The sequence below is a fragment of the Liolophura sinensis genome, chromosome 11, assembly GCF_032854445.1.
Source record: "Liolophura sinensis isolate JHLJ2023 chromosome 11, CUHK_Ljap_v2, whole genome shotgun sequence".
In the NCBI taxonomy this organism is placed as follows: Eukaryota; Metazoa; Mollusca; class Polyplacophora; order Chitonida; family Chitonidae; genus Liolophura; species Liolophura sinensis.
In genome coordinates this window covers 17,591,832-17,612,901 of record NC_088305.1, presented here as the reverse complement: position 1 = coordinate 17,612,901, position 21,070 = coordinate 17,591,832, and the positions used below count along the sequence as shown (strand labels likewise).

The following is a 21,070-nucleotide window of genomic DNA, read 5'->3' as shown; positions in this document are numbered from 1 at the left end:
TAAATGAAAATGCATATACAGTACAAACGTTATTTTTTATATATTTATCTAATTATTTCTTCGCCAAACGATTGGTGGGGGGACGTCGAAATGGTTAGGTTATGTAGGATGTGTTTTGTTCCTGTATTTTGAAATTGTGCTTTCCATAGCGTAATATTTGTGTGCGGTGACGAACTGTAGTATAAAATTACGCACAAAAAACAGAACCTGTCAACTGTAACATATTAGTGTTTAGTATGTGAATGGTGTGTGACATCCCCTCTCCATACTTAAATAGTGACGTCAAATAAATTGCAACTGACTTTACTGCATTTTTTATCCAGTTATTTTCAAACCTTGGTGCTAGGGGACGTCTACGTTGCTGGGACTGTTTAGATCTATACGGGAACAGTCAGACTAAAACGCTTACTGCATGAGCAAGGTAAACTGACAAGGTGCACGAATTCTCGTGTGAGAACTTGCCAACTATCACACTGTCATGACAGTCATGGTTTTACTCTAAGCCGTAGTCTTTCATATTGTAAAATATCTCCTCTTACGGACAGAAGAAGGTAAATTAAAAAATCAAACAAATATCAAATGCTACCACGTTCACAAATAATGGTCCACTGTAGTGCAACAAAGACAAGAACATGTCGCTGCAAGAAACTGATTACTTTTATTTAAAGCATCAAAAATTCGCACACATTCACACGACGCAATGACACAGTTTGAGGAAACCGGGTTCGCACATGTTTAATATGGTCTATATGTCATTACTTTGGCGTCGGTGTAAACTTTTGGGCGAGACCATACGCATCGAGAGAGAAGAAAGAAATAAAACATATATGTGCCAAGTGTCATAGACATTTTCCAGATATTTTATATTTTGTTTACATTAAGAGTGTCTCTTGTTATGCACGATTTATTTATTTATTTGATTGGTGTTTACGCCGTACTCAAGAATATTTCCCTTATACATTATAGTGGGAGGAAACCGGGCAGAGCCCGGGGAAGCCCACGACCTTCCGCAGGTTGCTGAAGACCTTCCCCCGTACGGACGGAGAGGAAGCTAAGTAGATAGAACACTATAATATAAGACAATAGAAACTGACAGTAATGATCACAGTTTATTTTTCTAGGCAGATAGAATACTATAGTATAAGATAATACAAACTGACAGTAATGATCAGAGTTTACTTTTCTAAGTAGATAGAATATTATGATATAAGAGGGTAGAAATTTATAGCAATGAGACTCTTGCAACACCAGTATTGTGTAAAATAAATTGTACTCTGATTACATATTAAAATTAGGTTTAAGAAGCTAAAAATTAGATTTAAGAAGCTCTGAATTGCCCTATGAAACTATACTGATTTTCCTTTAGGGCGCAGTCTGTCGACAATCCGTTTATTGATTATTCAGGCCACAGTATACAGCGTAAGGTCAAATTTTCCTCCGTAAATGAATATATGTTACAGTAGTGTAACACAGAGAGTTTATGTTTTCGGAATCCTGGTTTCATACGTAGTTTTAGGGATAATGGCAAAAAGAGCCATGTTAATGCTATTATTTACTTCATGTCACCTGGATTGTTCGCAGCCTTTTATTTGTAAAGCGCTTGAATTATAACATGATTACAACTGAAGGTTTACACCCAGCTGAAATTTAAAACATCCAGCAAATGTCTTCAATCTGTACTGAATAGGTGCGTCTGAGTGAGAAACACACAACATTTGCCCAGTCCAAATGCGTCTAAATCTTGGACGTCACGATTGGAGGAAGACGAACGTTTTTCACCAGATCAGCAGCTTTTTCGCCAATCATAACGCAGGTGGCGTTGGTGTTGGCCGCTGTTATTTCTGGCATAATGGAAGCATCCGCGACGCGAAGACCTGTGATGCCTTTAACCCTAAAAAGTAAAATTATAACGGTAAATACGTACAGTGTTATGCATGTATTTTTTCTGTCACGGTAACTCAACCTTCAAGCTTTTCGCACATGTTAATAAACATGTGTGCCACACTGAACAGAATATAAACCGCTTAAGACATTACATGGTAAAGTTTTCAGGTTGCCTGTGTGATGATGTAAAGGTTGCATTTTAAATTTCCCTATGACTCACATTAGTCTGCAAATATTACCTGAGCTGAGGGTCAACGACAGCCGTCGGGTCACTCATTGTTCCCATTTTACATGTCCCGGAATGATGGTAGACTGTATTGGCCAACGATCTCACATGGAATTCCCAATAGTCGTCCGTAAACGGTTCCCCGCCCGCATAATCCGGCAACCAACGCTCGACAAACTGGCTTCCATACTTTTTCAGAGACTTGGTTTGCCCAAGGCGAAGAGAGATTTTAATTGCTGTAAAATAGACAACATTCACAGAGGGTTAATGGAACTTTTTCAGAGAGAAAATCAATACAGGAACAATTGTTGTAGCGTAGCGCCGACAGATATAAGCTGTATAAATATACTTATAATGTTTATAATGGTGCATATAATTATGCACTGCATTTCGAAATGATCTTTGGATGAAATTTCACTTGCAAGTTTTAGGTAGATCACTGTACCTGTTTTGTACAAAAGCTTTTTGTTTGGTATGCAAATTGTGCTGTAAATGAAATTAGCTTAAAAGTAGGCCAATTCTAAAAACTGCTTAAGATTATTAAATAAACACACTGTCTAGTACTGCTTGACGTCCGGATTACAAATCCGTAAGAATTATTTTTATACTAGGTTTAGTTTTCAGATTATGACCAAAAAACCATCAGAATATGAGACATGACCCAAAATCCCCCAGCGTTCATACATACAAACATTGACAAGACCTCCTCTTCAATTACCACGAGGGGAGCTTCGTGCTGTAGAGTGATGGCTACAGGGCTTGTAGCCCTAATTCTAATTTTGTCTGGCGACAGGACCAATAGATCAAAGGAACAATCTCTCTATACATGTGGCACAGCACTGCTATATGGGAGCAATGATTTTTTTTCCTTTCAAACAAACATAGCCCCAACAAACATCGCCCGTAGCAGTCACCGGTTCAAAGCCAGTTGACTCCTGCCCATCTTTGTTCTCTTGCTTTCTTCAATTACCATGAAATTACTAAGCACCAGACCTCCAGTCTTGGCAGGCTGGGGTTTAAATCCAGTCTACTCCTTACCATTCTCACCAAATTCATTTTGGATTTAAGTATGGACCCCTGTTCGATTTGTGGGAGATCGTGATGCCGTGTATTGCTGAAATAATTATCTCTACGTTGAAAATACAAGATGTGGTTTCCACAAGGTACATGCAATTCACTCGTTCGGAGAGTTTATTGTCTAATATGGATTACCCCTATTTTTTGCTCGTATTAGACAAAGCTGAGGTCTTTTCAGACGAGCATAGAACGAATAGATTTGAACGGTGTTTGTTTGATGGAGATAGTGGCAGGTTTTAGACAGTGGACGCTAAAAGGTGTGTGTGCAAACAAATAAGGCCAAAACTGACCAATGAACTTGGCTCAAAAGTAGGTCAACTCATTACAATCATTAAACAAACACACTCTCTGGTGCCCCTTGACGTCACAATTACAAATCTGCAAGAATTATTTTAGTATTTCAGCAGATGATCAAAGCTACCTAATCTCTATGCTAGTCTTCAGTACATGGTCTATTGTAAATGATGCCCGACAGTCTAGTGTTCAAATCCAGTACATTCCATTTTTTCACGTTGTTTTCCCATTATCGTGAACTTTATAAACACCAGGCTACCAGAAGTAGTAAAAGACACCGGCAATACTGTTGGATAACAGCTTTAATTTAAATACAGACCGTTGCCAACTTTTAGTTTTACGTTCCAATTAAAGTAATAGTATTGGCTATATTAACAATGTTAAGATTTATTTAAGGCTGGTATAGCTGTTGTGTCGCCAGATGGGATATAAGTTTTCTGGGTCCGCCAAATACTGTATCAGGATATGTAAATGTTGACTGACTATTATCAAACTATATAATAGCCGGGGAAACCCAGGACCATCCGCAGGCTGCTTCCAAACCTTTCCACGTAATGTCGGACAGGAAGCCAGCATGGGCTGGATTTGAACTCACAGCGTCCGCATTGGTGAGAGACTTTTGTGTCTACAAGGCATCAAGACATGCGTTTGACAACTCTCATTTGGTAGCCCGAAGGGGGATGGATTACGCAGAATAAAAGCGGCAACATTTACTAAAACTTCTGCAAAATGTGGAAATTAGCGCAAAAATATAGGTTTTTTCTGCAAAAATCAAGGTTATGTTTGCATGTTCTATTGTCAGTCATGTCAGTTTTATTGTTTGCCTTCAATCCGGTTTGCTTTATATCTAAAATTAAATACACACAATATCACATTGATACACTATACAATTTACAATGAAATACACCTGTGTTTTTTTAATGTGTACACATGAAAAATTTAATTATTTTTTCTTCTATTTGAATTCCCGATGCCGCTCCATACGTGCGGATCCCCCCAACCCTCCGGTCAAATAAATAATTAAATAGTCTGTAGAGTAGTATTTGTACCGGACAGGAGTGTGGACAACTGCATACGCTGAATCTTGTCAGTAAAGTTTGCGATTTGTACCCAGTCATGTATATGGGAAGGTATTAGTGTAATTGGATTAGGTTGACTGGTGAGTAAAGACCAATCCTTACAAGTAGTACATATAGACATTGTTTAAATCTACATATAGACGGTTACACTAATTAGCCTGTGGCGCGGTAAACTCTCCGCTGTCGGTCGTTCATTGGATGGATCCAAACATCCGATGTCCCCCCCACACCTCATGAAAACGTTACCTTTTATTCCATTCCCAGTGAAAGTAATTGTGACGCCATGACGTCACATTAAGATTGAACATTTGTAACCAATGTGTGGGACATCCGCTTGACCAATTTGCAACAATACTGCTTATGATTGGTACATGGGAGACTCGAGGACGCGCTACACAGGTGGTCCATCTGATACTAGAAGGCGTCATTTCATTCTGCGACTTTGCAACGCGTGCGTACTTCTTATATGTTTTATGAGTACACGTACACCGATAATTGTGGGAAAAATAGCAGGAAAGTGTCGTCCACACCAGAATCTAAAAGTTATCAGCACTGCACACTTGTGATTTTCACCACTATACTTTAAAAGAGCGTTTTCTTCCTGGCCACTTTTAGTCGAAGCTGGCGTAAGAGTCTGAAAGCTCAGGGTCACGGTGTCCTAGCAATCACGTGCAAATCAGCGATGGGCTCAGTCTGTAAACTAACTGCAACGGATACAGTAAACACTTGACTCAACTGAAAGTAAATTGATGATTTTGGAATGGAAAGTTTTATAAGATATTTTACTCAGTATATATTAGTCAGAAACTGCTCTTTTTATTTTTATTTTTTAGGTGAAGACAGTACACACGCCTTAAGGCACACATCGAATAATGCATGGTGCAGCAGGTGAAGTGTAAATGACATCTTATTTAATGAAAATGTGTTTCAGGAGGTGAAATGCGGTTCATGAAAGATTTCCTTATTGGCTTATAGCCCAATCATAATATGTTTTAAGTTTGTCTGGTTTCTATATTGAATACTTAGATTACAGGTGGTTTTTATAATAAAATACTAACTGAATTTCAATACAACTGTGTCGCAGTTTTCTCCTGTCATAATGCTGGTGATTGTCGTAGTCAAACACCCTTCGGTACAACGTAAAACTCCAATCAAATAAATAAATACATCAAATACACCCATTATATAATCAGTACACTGTACATGTATTTAATTTCATTACAAACTTGTCATCTCCTACATCCTGTTCCTTTTTTGTTTGTTTGTTTAATTTTATGAGCATATACATTACTCATTTTGAAATCAAATAATAAATAATTATACATTACAAGTAGTTATAATTTGTAATAAAGCCATTTTGAAGTGTATACATGTATCTCTAGTTTATGCCACATGGTCATCACCGTCAGAGGTTTCAGTGTTCCCATTATAAACTCTTGTTAAATGTATTTTTTTTGCACATGCAGCGAATTTATGTGGTACCTCTCGTTAAATTCATTTTTAACTAATTATGCAATTGTTTTTCATCTCGTACATTAAAAACTCCTCATTTACATGGCCTCGGTAAATTTTTTGGGTACATGAAACCAGATGTAGAACCTGGAAAAAACAATTCACCATGCTTCCCAGACAGCCTACCTGTCATTTTATATTGTGAATTACATCTTTAAAGCTGGGACCTACCAATCCAGTGTATTAGAAAGTCTTTTACAAGTTTTGCAGCAGATTGTTCAATTTCATTCATAGTTCACGTAATCTCTCTGTATCTATAATGAATATTTACGTGCAAATTAAGGACATCACAGTTTTATGTTAGAACTACAAAACATGGACAGTAATCACGGTTGATGTATAAGGCTATGGGAGTATCAGCCAAATAAAATTTAAGACATTAAACCATTCAGATGGATTTATATTAGAGTTGGTAGTTTAACAGGTGTTACCGGTATGAGTTCAGTTCACAGCCTGCAACAAATTCTTATTTTAAAGCAAAGCATCTAAGTTGTCACTATGTGTATATCACATATGCCATATATTTATTAGAAACCCAGCATCACATTTCAGTGACTTCTCCTCTCCGACCGAATGTGGGAAGGTCTCTCGGCAACCTGCGGATGGTCGTGGGCTTCCCCGGGCCCTGCCTGGTTTCCTCCCGCCATAATGCTGGTCGCCGTCATAAAAAGGGAAATATTCTTGAGTATGGCGTAGAGTCAAATAAATAAATAAATCATTATTTTTCCCTTGTCGGTCCCATTTTAATTATCCATGCTGTAGGGCGGGATGAGGCTGATAGGGCAGCCAATTATATCTGCGTCTGTCCTGATAATAGTTTGGCAGTCAGCGTTTAAAGAACATACTAATTAAAGAATGCACTAGGGCTAATATAATTGTTATATTAATCCCAGGAATGGAGAAATGCACCTCATGCAACAAGACAAATACATATTTGACAAAGTCTGTGTTTACTACTTTTTCTGTAAATGTAAATAATATTTTAGTTATTAATTTCTCTAACACTGTATTGATGTATATCTTTGTACAACACGTTTTGCGGTATATGAAGTGAATGTTTTACTGACCAATGGAAACCAAGAATCACTCTATGGGGTATAATAAATGTAAATAATTTACGGGTCGCTGTTTCGTAAGCTTTGTCTTTCGAACTGTAATTTTACACACAACAAAATGTTTTCCACGGAGTACGTATGTACATATAAACAAACCTTCAACCAATGTGCTGACGTCATCTGGATGGGACAAATAACGTGGGTCCAAGATGGGAAATTCCATGGGGTTGCGGCTGCGAAGACGCAATGTGCCACTGCTTTTGGGATGAGAGAGGATGGGAATGAATGTAAATCCATGCGTGTCTGTCATCCCACCAAACATCGCCTCCCACACCTGTAAAATAACAGGTTATAGTGTAGAAAAATGTTTACCTTGTTATTAATGTGAAAATAGTATATATATATATATGTATATATTTATATATATATATATATATATATATATATATATATATATATATATATATATATATATATATATATATATATATATATATATATATATATATATATATATATATATAGACGACTATGTGGTCTTTATCAGTCATTACAGCATTAGAAACTTTGAGTGAAATTTGGGCTCTGGCAGCAGAAACACTTTGCACAATCAGATCTTGATTGTTAGTGGATAGATACACGTTAGCTCAATAAATCTGATTTTGAGTGTTAAACTGAAGCATTTTGTCAACGTGGACACACTATGCATTCGTCAGGAACTGAAAAGAGCTACCCTTGTCACACTGTCTGTGTGTTGGGCAGAAGGCTGTGGTAATTTGTCAGGGTGAGCTGGAAACATAATTGCCAATGCCTGGGAATGAGAGAATTTCGTGCATAATATTTTTTAACGAATATAATATTCCCTGACGTGATTACAGCGACCTCATGTTGACACCAGGAGACTATGGTGAAAGGTGCCGTCCAAAGACGCACACCCACGAGGTTCACCCTCAAACCGCCAAGGGGGCCTCCGTGGCTCAGTCGGTTAAAGCGCTAGCGCAGCGTACTGACCCAGGAGTCTCTCACCAATGCGGTCGATGTGAGTTCAAGTCCAGCTCATGCTGGCTTCCTCTCCGGCCGTACGTGAGAAGGTCTCCCAGCAACCTGCGGATGGTCGTGGGTTTCCCCCGGGCTCTGCCCGGTTTCCACCCACCATAATGCTGGCCGCCGTCGTATAAGTGAAATATTCTTGAGTACGGCGTAAAACACCAATCAAAAAAAAAAAAAAATCAAACCGCCAAACTCAAAGAATCTTCTGTCGTTTGATACACAACATGCAAAGCTGTATTATCTTTCTTCAGTTAGGAAATTGGCGTTAGTATTTTTCTTTATCAAATGTTCTTGCCTGATCACTAGAAAAGTGCGAGGTCCCTCTAGTACTGGAGAGCTACCGTAGTTTTATGATGTGACGCTGGGTCGCTCATACGGTTAATCGCGTTACCAAATGAATGATCAGGTAGAGCCGAAACAAATTTGAACATTTTAAACCATAAACTATATTGGGAAGGTGACCCAAAATTTATAATGTTTGCGTGACTGTGGGCAAATAAATTTTTGAAAGTGTACAGTGACAAACCAATTACATCACGTCTGATTCCACGACCATATCTGATTGGTGGATCCCTTCCTGCTCCGAAAAGGCCGGACATGAATGAGATCTCTATATCCGGCATAGGATTGGTCGGTTCCTGGAGACGGGATCGAATCAGCGAAGTGCCCTCTATACCCGTGGCGAAAGCTCGCAGACCTTAACAAAACAAACCATACGAATACGTACACAGATAATAGGCAAGTCTAATCTTATACTTCTAATTCTAACCTTGTTCTGCTTAATAAGCCCTGATGGTAGGCGCGTGTAATTTTTGAAGGTGCTTTCAGCAAATTATAACAGAAGCTTACTCTCCCCTAAAACAAAAGATAACAAGTAAGGTAAGCGTAGTCATTTAGGAAGAGGCATGGAAAGAGGTCAAATCGGCCATAGCCATTTTTACTCATGTGCTTGATAACTCTATAAATCAACTTTTAATCTAGAACATATGACTTTTTTAAGTAAAGCAGGGCTCGAATCTGTCACACGTAACTATTTCCTTAAACAAGCGACTGTCGAACTGCCCAAGTGTATGGCATGGATATACGGGGCAGAAAAAATCGCAGTCGAAAAAAAAATCCCGCAGTACCAAAGGAAAGACCGTTACAAACTTTATCAGAAAATTCCTGTACTTTCATTTATTAATTAATTTTTCGTTTTAATTAAATAACCTCAAATGTTCGGAGTTTAAGGCCAGCCCTAACAAAGGAGTGTTAGATTCGATTTTTCCCGGCAGATTTGTACATAAGAGAAGCCCACAAGTGGTTTAATATTCATATCTGAACATCAGATGTGACGTCTTTGGTGACTATCCGTGTACAACAGTCAAGTAAATAAGTGCTACATAAATACATTCCATTTGATCATTAAGTCCTGAATTGTGTTTAACGCTGTTTTGGAAATTGGTTTTGTGATTAGCTATCTAGGGCGTCGTTTATGTTTGACGGCTGGTATGCAATTGCCCGTTTCGACGCCTGGATTTAATGACCGATAATCCACGTCTTAAGGCATGACACGGTGAAAAGGAAGTATACTGCATCAGATGTGCCTTCGGGGTGTGGTCTGATCTGCATATTAGTTAATTACTTGACCGAAATATCATAAATGCGGTCTACTTCTATGAACCGAATCTCTATGAGATGACGGGCCCGGATAGCACAGTTGGTAGAGCGTCCGCTTTGGGACCGGTAGATCCAGGATCACACCTAAGACTTTAAAAGAGGAAGTTGTAACTTCCTCGCTTGGCGTTTAGCATGAAGGGGGTAATGCAACGACTGGTTGACCCGTATCAGTATAATGACTCGGGCAGGGCGGCTTACTTGCCTTCAGGTAAGTCGTCTCAGTGAAGCAGCACTAGATAAAAGAGCGGTGGAAATCCGTCCTGCAACAAGGAGGCACATTGCACGTACATGCACCCTAAGGATTCCTTCGTCGTCATATGACTGAAAAATTGTTGAGTACGACGTTAAGCCCCAAGCACTCACTCACTCCATCAGATGAGATACGTTTTTGACTTATTTGTAAGCAAAATGTATATGAGTATTTAAAAGAATGATAATGATATTTGACATGATAATTACTAGTTCTTACCTCTTCGAATGAATGAATGATTATGGCTTAACGTCTTATCGACAATCTTCCAGCCATCTCACCTGTTCGATGCTGTTGGTATTGTTTTACTACATCTTCTGCATTCAGTCTCCTCTCTGTCATGGAAATTGGCTGGTTAATGGTAAATTGTACGCCCCAAACCTCCAAGTGATCCTGCAGAAAGTCGCCAACGGGAAGATCTGCCACAATGGGCACCTTTTAAAAAAAATGAACGTTTACTGATTATTGTATACCACCTCATAGTCAAAGGACAGAAACTGCCATCATAATTAAAATCTGTAAACGATAAATGAACGACGGGTTTCAAGCTGCGCTTAATACTGTACTAATCAAGTTTTTCTGGGGAAATGGCACATGACGATCTGTAGGCCATGTATGTATGTCAGTGGTGAGAAATAGTGGAAGAGTTAAAACTATAAACTCAATAACGCACAACTTTCCCCTGTGGATATTTACATCATTTTAGCAGCTCCTATTCATCTGCATATACATGTAGGTACAGCTTTGAAATTTGACTTCTGTTTCTGTGTGTAACACGAACTCCATACGGTGTACATCGATTATTAAATCGACCACTTGAAAGCTCTTTGGAGTCAATAGACTGAACAATAGTACTGTATTTCTGTAATCTGAGTTTCAGGAATATGCACAGCGTGTGTAAATAGACAATACGAACGTGTTTGGAATTCGTATATTTCAATTAGACGTAACCAAGTAATGCCCCAGAAGAATCGAGTTCTGTACTAAAAGGTAGGTAAACATTTAAAACACATCACAACTTATTTTTTTGTGACAAAATATATGTAATATGCGATATAGCCATTTAGATTGCATAGGTCTTACATAAGGGTATGATACTTTTTGTAGAGAATGGCAACTAAAGAATTTCGCTTATATACCTCCACGAGTGGTCCAGGCCCCGGGATCACGAAGTAAACTTAGACTTGGCTGAAAATTTCAAATCACTTTAAAATTGTATTTCTTACCTAATAAGAACAAGATATTTGTTGACAACGTAAATTCTGCGTAAGTCATGGTGAAGCAAATTTCAGCTAAAATAAAGAAAAGGAACATACCAAGTTTTATAACTGAAATTTTCACTTAAGATTAAGATTGTTTCGTGATCCCGGGGCCAGACTCATTAGTGATAATTCACTCTCCCGTGGCTAATCCTGTAACTTTCCATAAACGGAACTGGAATATGATTTTCTGGCTTACGACATTGTGAGCATCCACATGATCATACGAATATCATAGGATACAAACATATTTTTTCTCTATCTTTTAATGCATATCGCATACCTCTAGATTTTCTAGGTGACGTTTAGGTCCTATCCCAGAGAGCAACAAAATCTGTGCTGATCCAATTGATCCCGCACAAAGGACAATTTCCTTCCTGGCTTTAACTGTCTGAAATCTGCCGTCCCGCAGGAACTGGACGGCTGTTGCTCGACCTCCTTCTACTTGTATCTAACATAATAAACAATGAAGATTATCGATGTGAATAAAACAAGAATTGTGAATAAAATCTGCTGGCAAGTTGGATAACTGGCGCCAACAATCCCCCGCATAAATTTTTCAGTCAGTGAACTAAATTTATATATAGGCTGTACAATTGATTTTGGCAAGGAATCCAAGCAGTAATGCAAATTGCATCAATAGTTATACGCAAAAAGACTTTTTTTTATTGAAATAATTGTATTGATGTTTTCATGTGGTGGGAAACCGTGCAGAACCGGGGAAAATCACGCCTATCCGCGTAGCTGCGAGATCTTAACACATTTGTGGTCTAAAAGAGAAATCTCACAACACTAAGAAGGGAAGAAAGGATCTATAGGTACAACACACCATAAAAAGAATTTACCAAATGAAGTTTTGCGGACAAATAAATTGCAAAACCGAAACTGGGCCCGTATAAGATTTATTATCATACACTTAATTCTCCAGCGCCTTCTATATTATGTAGTTAAAACAACTGTCCAATATTTTTAAATATATGACAGTTGTAACTGTGACGTCACACGTACGGACTACTTTTTGTTATTCAACAAGCAGACGACACAACACGATGTTCGTCCGTGCTCGTCCAGAAAAATCTGTCCCCGAACAATCCGTTCTACCTCACACCAATTCCCGCATGTCGCCTCAAACTTGATGCAGCTGTGTGGTATCACTCCACTCCAATGGGAGAGCATCGTTTAGGAGAGCTAATGAAGAGGGCAGCCGAGGCTGCTGGACTGAAATGCCGGAAAACTATTCACTCGGTCCGAAAAACAACCGTCCAAACCCTTGTAAAAACTGGCGTCGCGCCACATAAAATTATGCAGGTCACCGGACACAAATCCCTTGCTGGCATCCAGGAGTATGATTCTAAATTAGATCACGTAGAGCAGAAGCAAATGTCGAGTTTACTTCAGGGCAATCGCGCCTTCAGTCAACCATCTCCCGCGCTTCCACTCCCTGGCCGGTCAGTTCAAGTGCACACAAACGAAGTTTTTACGACTGCAATGCCATCAACTTCCGCACAGAATCCCAAGGATAATCAGCTAACTTTGTATGCAAACTCTACTTCCCTTTCGTCCTCATCCTGTAAAGATTACACTAGTCTGTTCAGTGGCGCAGTTTTCAATAACTGCACTTTTAATTTTCACTGAAAGGTCTGCATTCCTTTTCTTTACACTTCTGTTTGTAAAATACCGCTTCGGCCAGGTGCGCCTGACCCAGTTTTCCGTCAGCCAATGAAAGTGCTCCATTCAGTATTTCATATTCATCCGCAACCGGCTATCGGCTAATGTTACGCGATATGAAATAATTAGCACGGTTTTACCCAATTTGTTTAGCGTTCGAGTTTATTTACTTACGTTTTTGACAAGTGGGTGTATAATAAATAGGTTATTGGATTGTAAGGTCCTGTATGGACTCGTCCTGAGCGCCGGAAAGAGACTTACAAGCTCGTCTCTTTTCTGGGCGACCAGGACTGATCCATACAGGACCATACAATCCAATAACCTATAAATATTGTATTTGTGTGGAATTCAAAGTCCCTGCCATATCGCCACAGGATAGCTTGTCCTATTGCGGACATATGCATAGTGCTGTCTCACTGAAAAAGACGCCACTGTATGACACCACCTAATAGTGACACCGGACCAGTCTGTACATGAGCCCCACTGAGATGAGTATCAAGCGAAGTACCAAGATCAGCCGTTCTAATATTTGAACGTAGGTACGCATAAACTGATTTAATACTTGTACGTACTCACCTTGGTTACGTGCGCAAAAGTTGCTATGTGTAAATTTTCCTGATGCATGATGGGCCTAAGAAAGGCTTCTGCCGAGCTCATGCGCACTCCGTTGCCTACATTAGCTTGACTCCTCATAAACCCTGTTCGAATGTAAACAGTGTTAAGTTTAAGATAAACAAGTAATCGAAGATAACCCATTAAAGCAGTCTTACAAAAACTGTCTGGTATGCGTTCAGCATAAACACATAACTTTCCTTGTCACAGTTTGTCTTCATTATGTGCATTTATATTAGTGTGCCATTGCGAAATGTCGCTGACATTAGTACATTCCCGTCTGACAAAAAAATGCCACTGCCGGAATAAACGTAATATTCTATTTTATTGTTTCAGTATACGCACTATAGTTCTGGCAAATTGTCTCGTTTGGAAGAATAACATTGATGCCTCAGTCCACAACTTCAAACAAATGTTACACAGGAATGCTCAATTTATTTATTTATTTATTTGATTGGTGTTTTACGCCGTACTCAAGAATATTTCACTTATACGACGGCGGCCAGCATTATGGTGGGTGGAAACCGGGCACAACCCGGGGGAAACTGACGACCATCCGCAGGTTGCTGTCAGACCTTCCCACGTACGGCCGGAGAGGAAGCCAGCATGAGCTGGTCTTGAGCTCAAAGCGACCGCTTTGGTGACAGGCTTCTGGGGCACTACGCTGCGCTAGCGCGCTAACCGACTGAGCCTCGGAGGCCCCTAGGAATGCTCAAAGTAACTCGAATATACCCCATATATATCTATGTGACACCGTAATTGTTGATCACGTGATTGAAGAGGCCAGTGCTTCTGTCATTTAGGCTCTAACCCAACGGCAGTACATTCACTCTACTCACTGTTCACTTGTTTGCAATAAGCAGTCGACAGTTCATGACTGTTTGCCGGATATCAGTTGTCCTTCCCCTGCATGGCATACGTTTTTGTGTCAAATACGGAAAAGTTGCTTTACTTGTCAAAGGTCCGTGATTTAATCGTCGAATAATAAGTGAAATATTTTCGGTACAGCGTTTGACCCCAGTCATACAAACAGGTAAATTTAAATTGTTATTAATGATTCGTCTGCCAGTTTTGCTAATGGCATTTTATGTACTTATATTATTTTTTTATTTGATTGGTGTTTTACACCGTACTCAAGAATATTTCTTTGATACGACTGTGGTCAGCATCATGGTGAGAGGAAACCGGACAGAGTCCGGGGAAACCCACGACCATCCGCAGGTTGCTGGATGACCTTTTTATGTAATTCGGTAAGCTGGCTAATATGGAACAGGCCTACTTTATATACTTTCTTAGTTCTTTGGTGGTTTGTGTTAAACATCGTGCTGGAAATTGGTCTAGCAATTATTTTCCTAGAATGTCCATTGTGGTAAGAGAACTGTGTAGGCCTAAATTCAATATATCCAGGGATACATCTAATATGACTATGTATTACAATATGAATATCAATATATTACCAAGACAGTCTCCGCTATTGCAGTCCGTGGCTCGGTAGCCTAACTCTACCCCTGCAGCGACAAAAGCTTCAGACAACGAAGAGGACTGGTTATCTGTGATCGTCATAGGTCCTCCTCGAGCATGACAACCTGTAGGTCCAATCAAACATCTGCATTTGCCATCGTAGAGCTTGTCGATATTTAGTGTATAAGGTTTAAGGTACTAATATTTTAAGGTACTAAACAAAACCTTTATATCGAAGTCATTGAGATATATAGGAGAAAAAGGCGACTAATGCTGAACTTTCTGAGAGTGATGCTTTTTAAGAGAGATTCCGTACGCACAATCGTACATCGGGACAATATATTGTTTTTCAATTAAAACATCAAACAAACTTTATCAACTCGTACCATTTCTGACCATGTTATCATTCAGGTTATTTTCCGACCTCATGAAGTAGGGCAGCACTTCCGGGTAACTCCAGCCGTTACACCCCAGGTCTGCCCAATAGTTATAGTCCTCTGGGCTTCCTCTCATGTATACCATGTAGTTTAAGCAGCTAGAGCCCCCTAGCACCTTACCGCGAGGCCAAGTACTTTGCTGGAATGCAAACAAACAGGGCATTTTACAGCACTTAACACGTTAAGATGGGTAAATAATGCTAATCAATGTAAATAGATTACGTAATTAACATTACAATTACACAATAATGCAAAACATTTGAGTATTTTACTCTGGCGTAAACTTTATTCATGTATCTATCCTTTTATTTATGACAATGTACAGATTGTCTGGGATTAAGACAGACGTTCATAATTGCCTCACCCTATTCACTAGACCCAGACTCGAGCAAGTCTGTGGCACGGTCTTGTAGTCCCAGTCAAATTCGGTCTTCTGCAGATATGGAGTTCTCGATGGGGCGGCTATATCTGGATAGTTGAGGTCATCACCGCCGGCTTCCAGAAGGAGAACCGTGGCGGAAGGATCCGCAGACAGGCGGTTTGCAACCACACAGCCGGAAGATCCGGCACCAACTGCGTGTAAAATATGAGCCCGAACTTCAGAATATTTAACGCTAAATGGACATTTGTGAAAGATATCATTGATTGGGTTCACACTGTATACCTTATGATTGAGTTGCAAAAAAATTACTTTTTTAAATGGATTTATTTTTCATATACATTTCACATTTGAGATAGAAAGCAAATGTACTAGAGAAAAACTACTTGAAAATAACACCATGAGCATAGAACAACGTTACAAAGTCGTCTCCGTATTGAAAAAATGAAACTGCCAGCAATCTGTTATCTGAACGTTCAGGCCAAAGCAAATTCTCCGATTTCCCTCTGATTTATACAAGTCTTGGAAACATTTTTATCGAAAGCATGTATTAAGTCTTTATTCATATATCAAAATAACTTACCCACAATATAGTCATACTCTTTGTCCAAATGATGCCGTATTCTTGTGGACATTTTGTCTGCAAAGATAACTGAATAGAAAGTAAGTATTAGGTTTCAACTGATAAATAGGAGAAACCATCAAAAGTCTAAGCTTGCCATGCAATACTATAGGGAGTTTAAGTGCCCCATGACCTACACCTCTTTGTGTTTCAAAAAGAAACACTTGGTGCGTAGTTCAGGTCTGTATTGCGTGCAGAGGACTGAAACACTTGTGGTTTAGAAAGAAAGATTACACGCAAGTGTTAACCATAAATGTTAAGCCAAAATAATTAGCCATATACTGACCATAGGCCTAGTTATCTTCTTTTAATAACACCAGGTAGGCAAGAGTGTGCTGCAATAGGGAACAAAATACCAATAAGAACATTATGAGCAAACTGTATGTAGATTCCGAAGAACCCCAAATTACACGTTTTACTGGGTATAGTCTAAGACGAACAGTATAGAACGTGTAATAGCTGCCAAATGGTCACACTCAACCGGTGAAACACGGCCTCTTGTCAATTTACCTCAGTCTGGGTTTTGTTTCTAACATGTCAATACATAAATAGTAGCAAATTACACGCCCCTTAACCGCAACACTTAAGTAGAATTAGGTAAAAAGAACTGCAGTGGAGTTAATTGCAATTTATTAGACGTCACTGGTCTAGATTTTCCCAAAATACTGTGTTGTCATCACATTTAACATACATTATCATTACATTAACAAAGGGGTTAGGCCTCAGGTATGCTTAGTCTACCCTCAGAATCCTGGTTTATGTAGGTAGAAAATATGTACAAAAAACCAGAGCAACAACAACAGTGTGGTAGCTGGCAAATGGAGACAGACGTTTAAATATATATGGTGTCTACACATCTTCATTGGGATTTCAGGGGCCTCCGTGGCTCAGTTGGTTTGCGCGCTAGCGCAGCGTAATGACCCAGGAGCCTCTCACCAATGCGGTCGCTGTGAGTTCAAGTCCAGCTCATGCTGGCTTCCTCTCCGGCCGTAAGTGGGAAGGTCCGTCAGCAGCCTGCGGATAGTCGTTGGTTTCACCCGGGCCCTACCCGGTTTCATCCCACCATAATGTTGGCCGGTGTCGTATAAATGAAATATTCGTGAGTACAGCGTAAAACACCAATCAAATAAATTCGGATTTCGCAACTTTCTATACTCACTACTATTCCTCAGAGAAAGGCAAAGGAAACACTAAAGAAATATATGACCATTAAAAATAATTTGCATTTTTTAAAAGAATTTTTCAACTAGGTGAAATTCTTTTAAAACACACGATTCTACGATAGTCAGTGAATCAGAGGGTGTCAGTGGTGTCACATCCACATTTTTGACTTTTTGACTTCTAGGCCATTTGGTGAATATTTTTTGGAAATCGATATATATGTATTTTTAATGATGAAATGTAGTCCATATGAGTGGCAAAAAGTTTATGTCACCACTCTGGTCTAAATATTGTCATAAAAGGCCGTCGTAGAATTGAAACTTTCAAATGCATTTTATACCTTTGAAAAGGTTTTCAAAAATAAATTGAACTGTTTATGGACAGTTTATTATGGACCTCTAGGTCTTTTTACTTTGCCAAAGGCCAGAAATATTCAACCTTCTATTTATATTAGCAAACCAGATTTAACTTTTAATGCAGGCTTTCTTTTGACGATTAAACCACTCTGTCTCTGACTGTGTAATCTTGTGGATGCAAATTCAAAAAAAAAAATTGGTATCCAACAGAATAAAATACCGTTACGTCTTTTAGTTATTTTTCTATGAATGCCTAAAACTTAAAGAAATAACGGATACTATTCTTACTGGATACTGGAGAGCGAGGCTCTACAAATCTAATTTACCCTTAAATGTAACACGTGATATGAACACTGCATAGCTCTGACCTAGTTATTTACCCTTAGATGTAACACGTGATATGAACACTGCATAGCTCTGACCTAGTTATTTACCCTTAAATGTAACACGTGATATGAACACTGCATAGCTCTGACCTAGTTATTTACCCTTAGATGTAACACGTAATATGAACACTGCATAGCTCTGACCTAGTTATTTACCCTTAGATGTAACACGTGATATGAACACTGCATAGCTCTGATCTAGGTCGCAAAGAGAATCTCTAAGGCAACATTTTTTGAATCTTTGGACCCATACATATATAAAGAATTAATAAAATGCGAACAGGGAGAGTCAGTTTCAGAAATATCGTTACTGCTCGGCCGTGAGAGACTCCATCGTTAAGTGGGTGTGCATCTGACCTTCATGATTTGGTACACAAATTATTACTTTACGTTGGGCGGGGCTCTATCCCCAATGTTAGTTCCCACAAAATGACTATGGTCTCGAATGCGAAGATAAAACGAATGGAACTTGTTTCAATTTATTTCACATTTTTTAAATGCATCTACTTACAATAGATTAATTAGAGCCCATGAGATAAGTAAGGCGTCAATTGGAGTAACCATATTGGAGCCCAAAGTGAGCTAAACAACAAAAAATACAGATGCGAAATAAAAGCTGTAAGTCATTGAAAATTGTCCACAAAGCCCTACCCGTTAAATTGCCCTTAAACGTAAAAAGACATGGAAAACGTTTACATTTATTTATAAGCCATGCACTATGTAACCTTAGCTAATGTTCTTCTTCGCCTTTCTGTCCCTATTCGTTTTGTTATGAGGCAAAAACTACATACAAAAGTTACTGGTACTTTCTAGCAGGCTCCTACATCCGACAAAGTCGACATATAGGCCTACGAAGACATAACAACAAATCTTCACCTTACAGTTGGCTGTTTTTAAGCAACGAAAAGTCGTTAAACGTTGAATAATAACAGAAGCTTGAGGTTTGGGAGATAAACGATGTCCCAGGACATGGGAGATAACCAATGACAGATACTGAACCAGGACATTAGCCCCAGAGTTATGTTTCCTTACCCAGCAACAAATTGTTAACTCATCAGGTCAAATGGGAATACTAGTGCACGCAATGTTACATGCCAGATCTGTGTCACAGTGTTGAGAAAGTATCTTTTTTATATCAAATGATCATCTCGGATCTTTCACAGTCACCAGCTTTGCCTACGTTTACGTTTTATTCTAACTGTTCACGTATATGTATAAAAAATAGTGACTTCCTCCGACCGTGGCACCAGGGTTGGAGAATTAGGTAAAGAAAATGCAGTTCTTTTAATTGCAATATGTGTAAGGATTTAATAGTTTCATCTTGCTGTTTGTTGTGGAACCCGATATCGCTGAGCTCAGAGATATCGGGTTATTTACGCAACAAGCACCAAGACGAAGGCGTGAAAATATATTCTATCCAAAAAAGATGAAGACAGTTGGGGCAATGACATGCTTTTTATGCTGTTTTATGCTGTCGTTCTGTCCATCCGGAAAGGTCACGAATTTTAGACTGATAAACGTCAGGCTGAGCAATTGATCTGACCTAGATATTTCAAAGCTGCGTATGAATGAAATCGTGCCTGATTATTGCATAATGTACATGTAGAAATGTGACGTTTTGTTCTCACAGGGGTTGTTTCTGTAAATTATGCCACATAGCGTCTCTCTCAATGAAGGAAATATCGATATTTCACCAATGCATACATCAGGAAAACAAAAAATATTAAGTTCAAATCAATTTATTTGTAGAAATAAAAGGCAATGCTGTGGATTATTCGGGGGTGGTAAACGTACCAGCCGGTATGTTGAGTGACACATTCGGTGTGTGAAACGTCTGCATTCAATGTATGCACACGGCCCGCAACTGATAGCGAGGTAAATGCTGTACAGGCGTCACTGATCAACGACAGCCACCAGCACCTACGGTTATCGCCAAGTCATAGCGCAGTGATTAAGGTCTAAAATAAGGACTACATGTACACTCTTATTAACTCTGCTGAGGTTCTAAAGAAAAGAGTATATTAACCCGATCCCCATCAATCCTTTACTCGTAGTTATTTATTAAATATGTTGGTAACAAAACGTTTTGAGTAACTTTAGACCCGTGACATCAAACGAACTGCACTCAACATCGTGTTAGGTCATTGTGCTATGCACAGTACAAGCTGAGCACTGAAGCGATTGCATGAACAGTTAAAATGAGGTTAATTGACCAGAAGCCGGATTTGACTGGATGTCTTTCACATTGTACACACAAACGCACTGTTTATGGGTGTACCCACATATAACTCTTGCTTGATTTACAACTTCTTACCTGCTCGGCCGTGAAAGACTCTCCTGTATATTGCAGTTTAGCGGATAAAGGCCTACAAGTACCAATTGCCTGTGTTTGGACATGACCCACATAGATATTCTTTAAAACATATCTTGGGAGACAGCACTTCGTAAAAACAAGCTTTGTTATGACAGACGCCATTTTCTGTACCAAAACCGGTAGATGCCACGAATTTACCAGCCTATCTGGGCCTGTCGGTTATGGTGCTAAAAATGATTTCCATGAAAATCACAGGTTTTTTGCGCTTGTGTTATATAAAATATGAATCCGATAACATGACACGTTTGTCTTTATAGATATGCAGATTA

General features: G+C 39.1%; 1 protein-coding gene across 1 annotated transcript; it reads right to left on the bottom strand.

Annotated features, from left to right (window-relative positions):
- Positions 1-1,126: 1,126 nt before the first annotated feature.
- LOC135477985 (uncharacterized GMC-type oxidoreductase Mb1310-like) lies at positions 1,127-20,804 on the bottom strand. The gene is made up of 12 exons (XM_064758220.1): positions 20,742-20,804; positions 16,486-16,542; positions 15,888-16,096; positions 15,473-15,662; positions 15,083-15,211; positions 13,590-13,711; positions 11,629-11,796; positions 10,368-10,521; positions 8,711-8,874; positions 7,284-7,461; positions 2,124-2,346; positions 1,127-1,891 (listed from the first exon to the last, which is right to left on the bottom strand). Exons 2-12 carry the CDS (start codon positions 16,535-16,537, stop codon positions 1,735-1,737), a joined length of 1,746 nt encoding a protein of 581 aa, XP_064614290.1. The 5' UTR covers positions 16,538-16,542; positions 20,742-20,804; the 3' UTR covers positions 1,127-1,734.
- Positions 20,805-21,070: the final 266 nt, after the last annotated feature.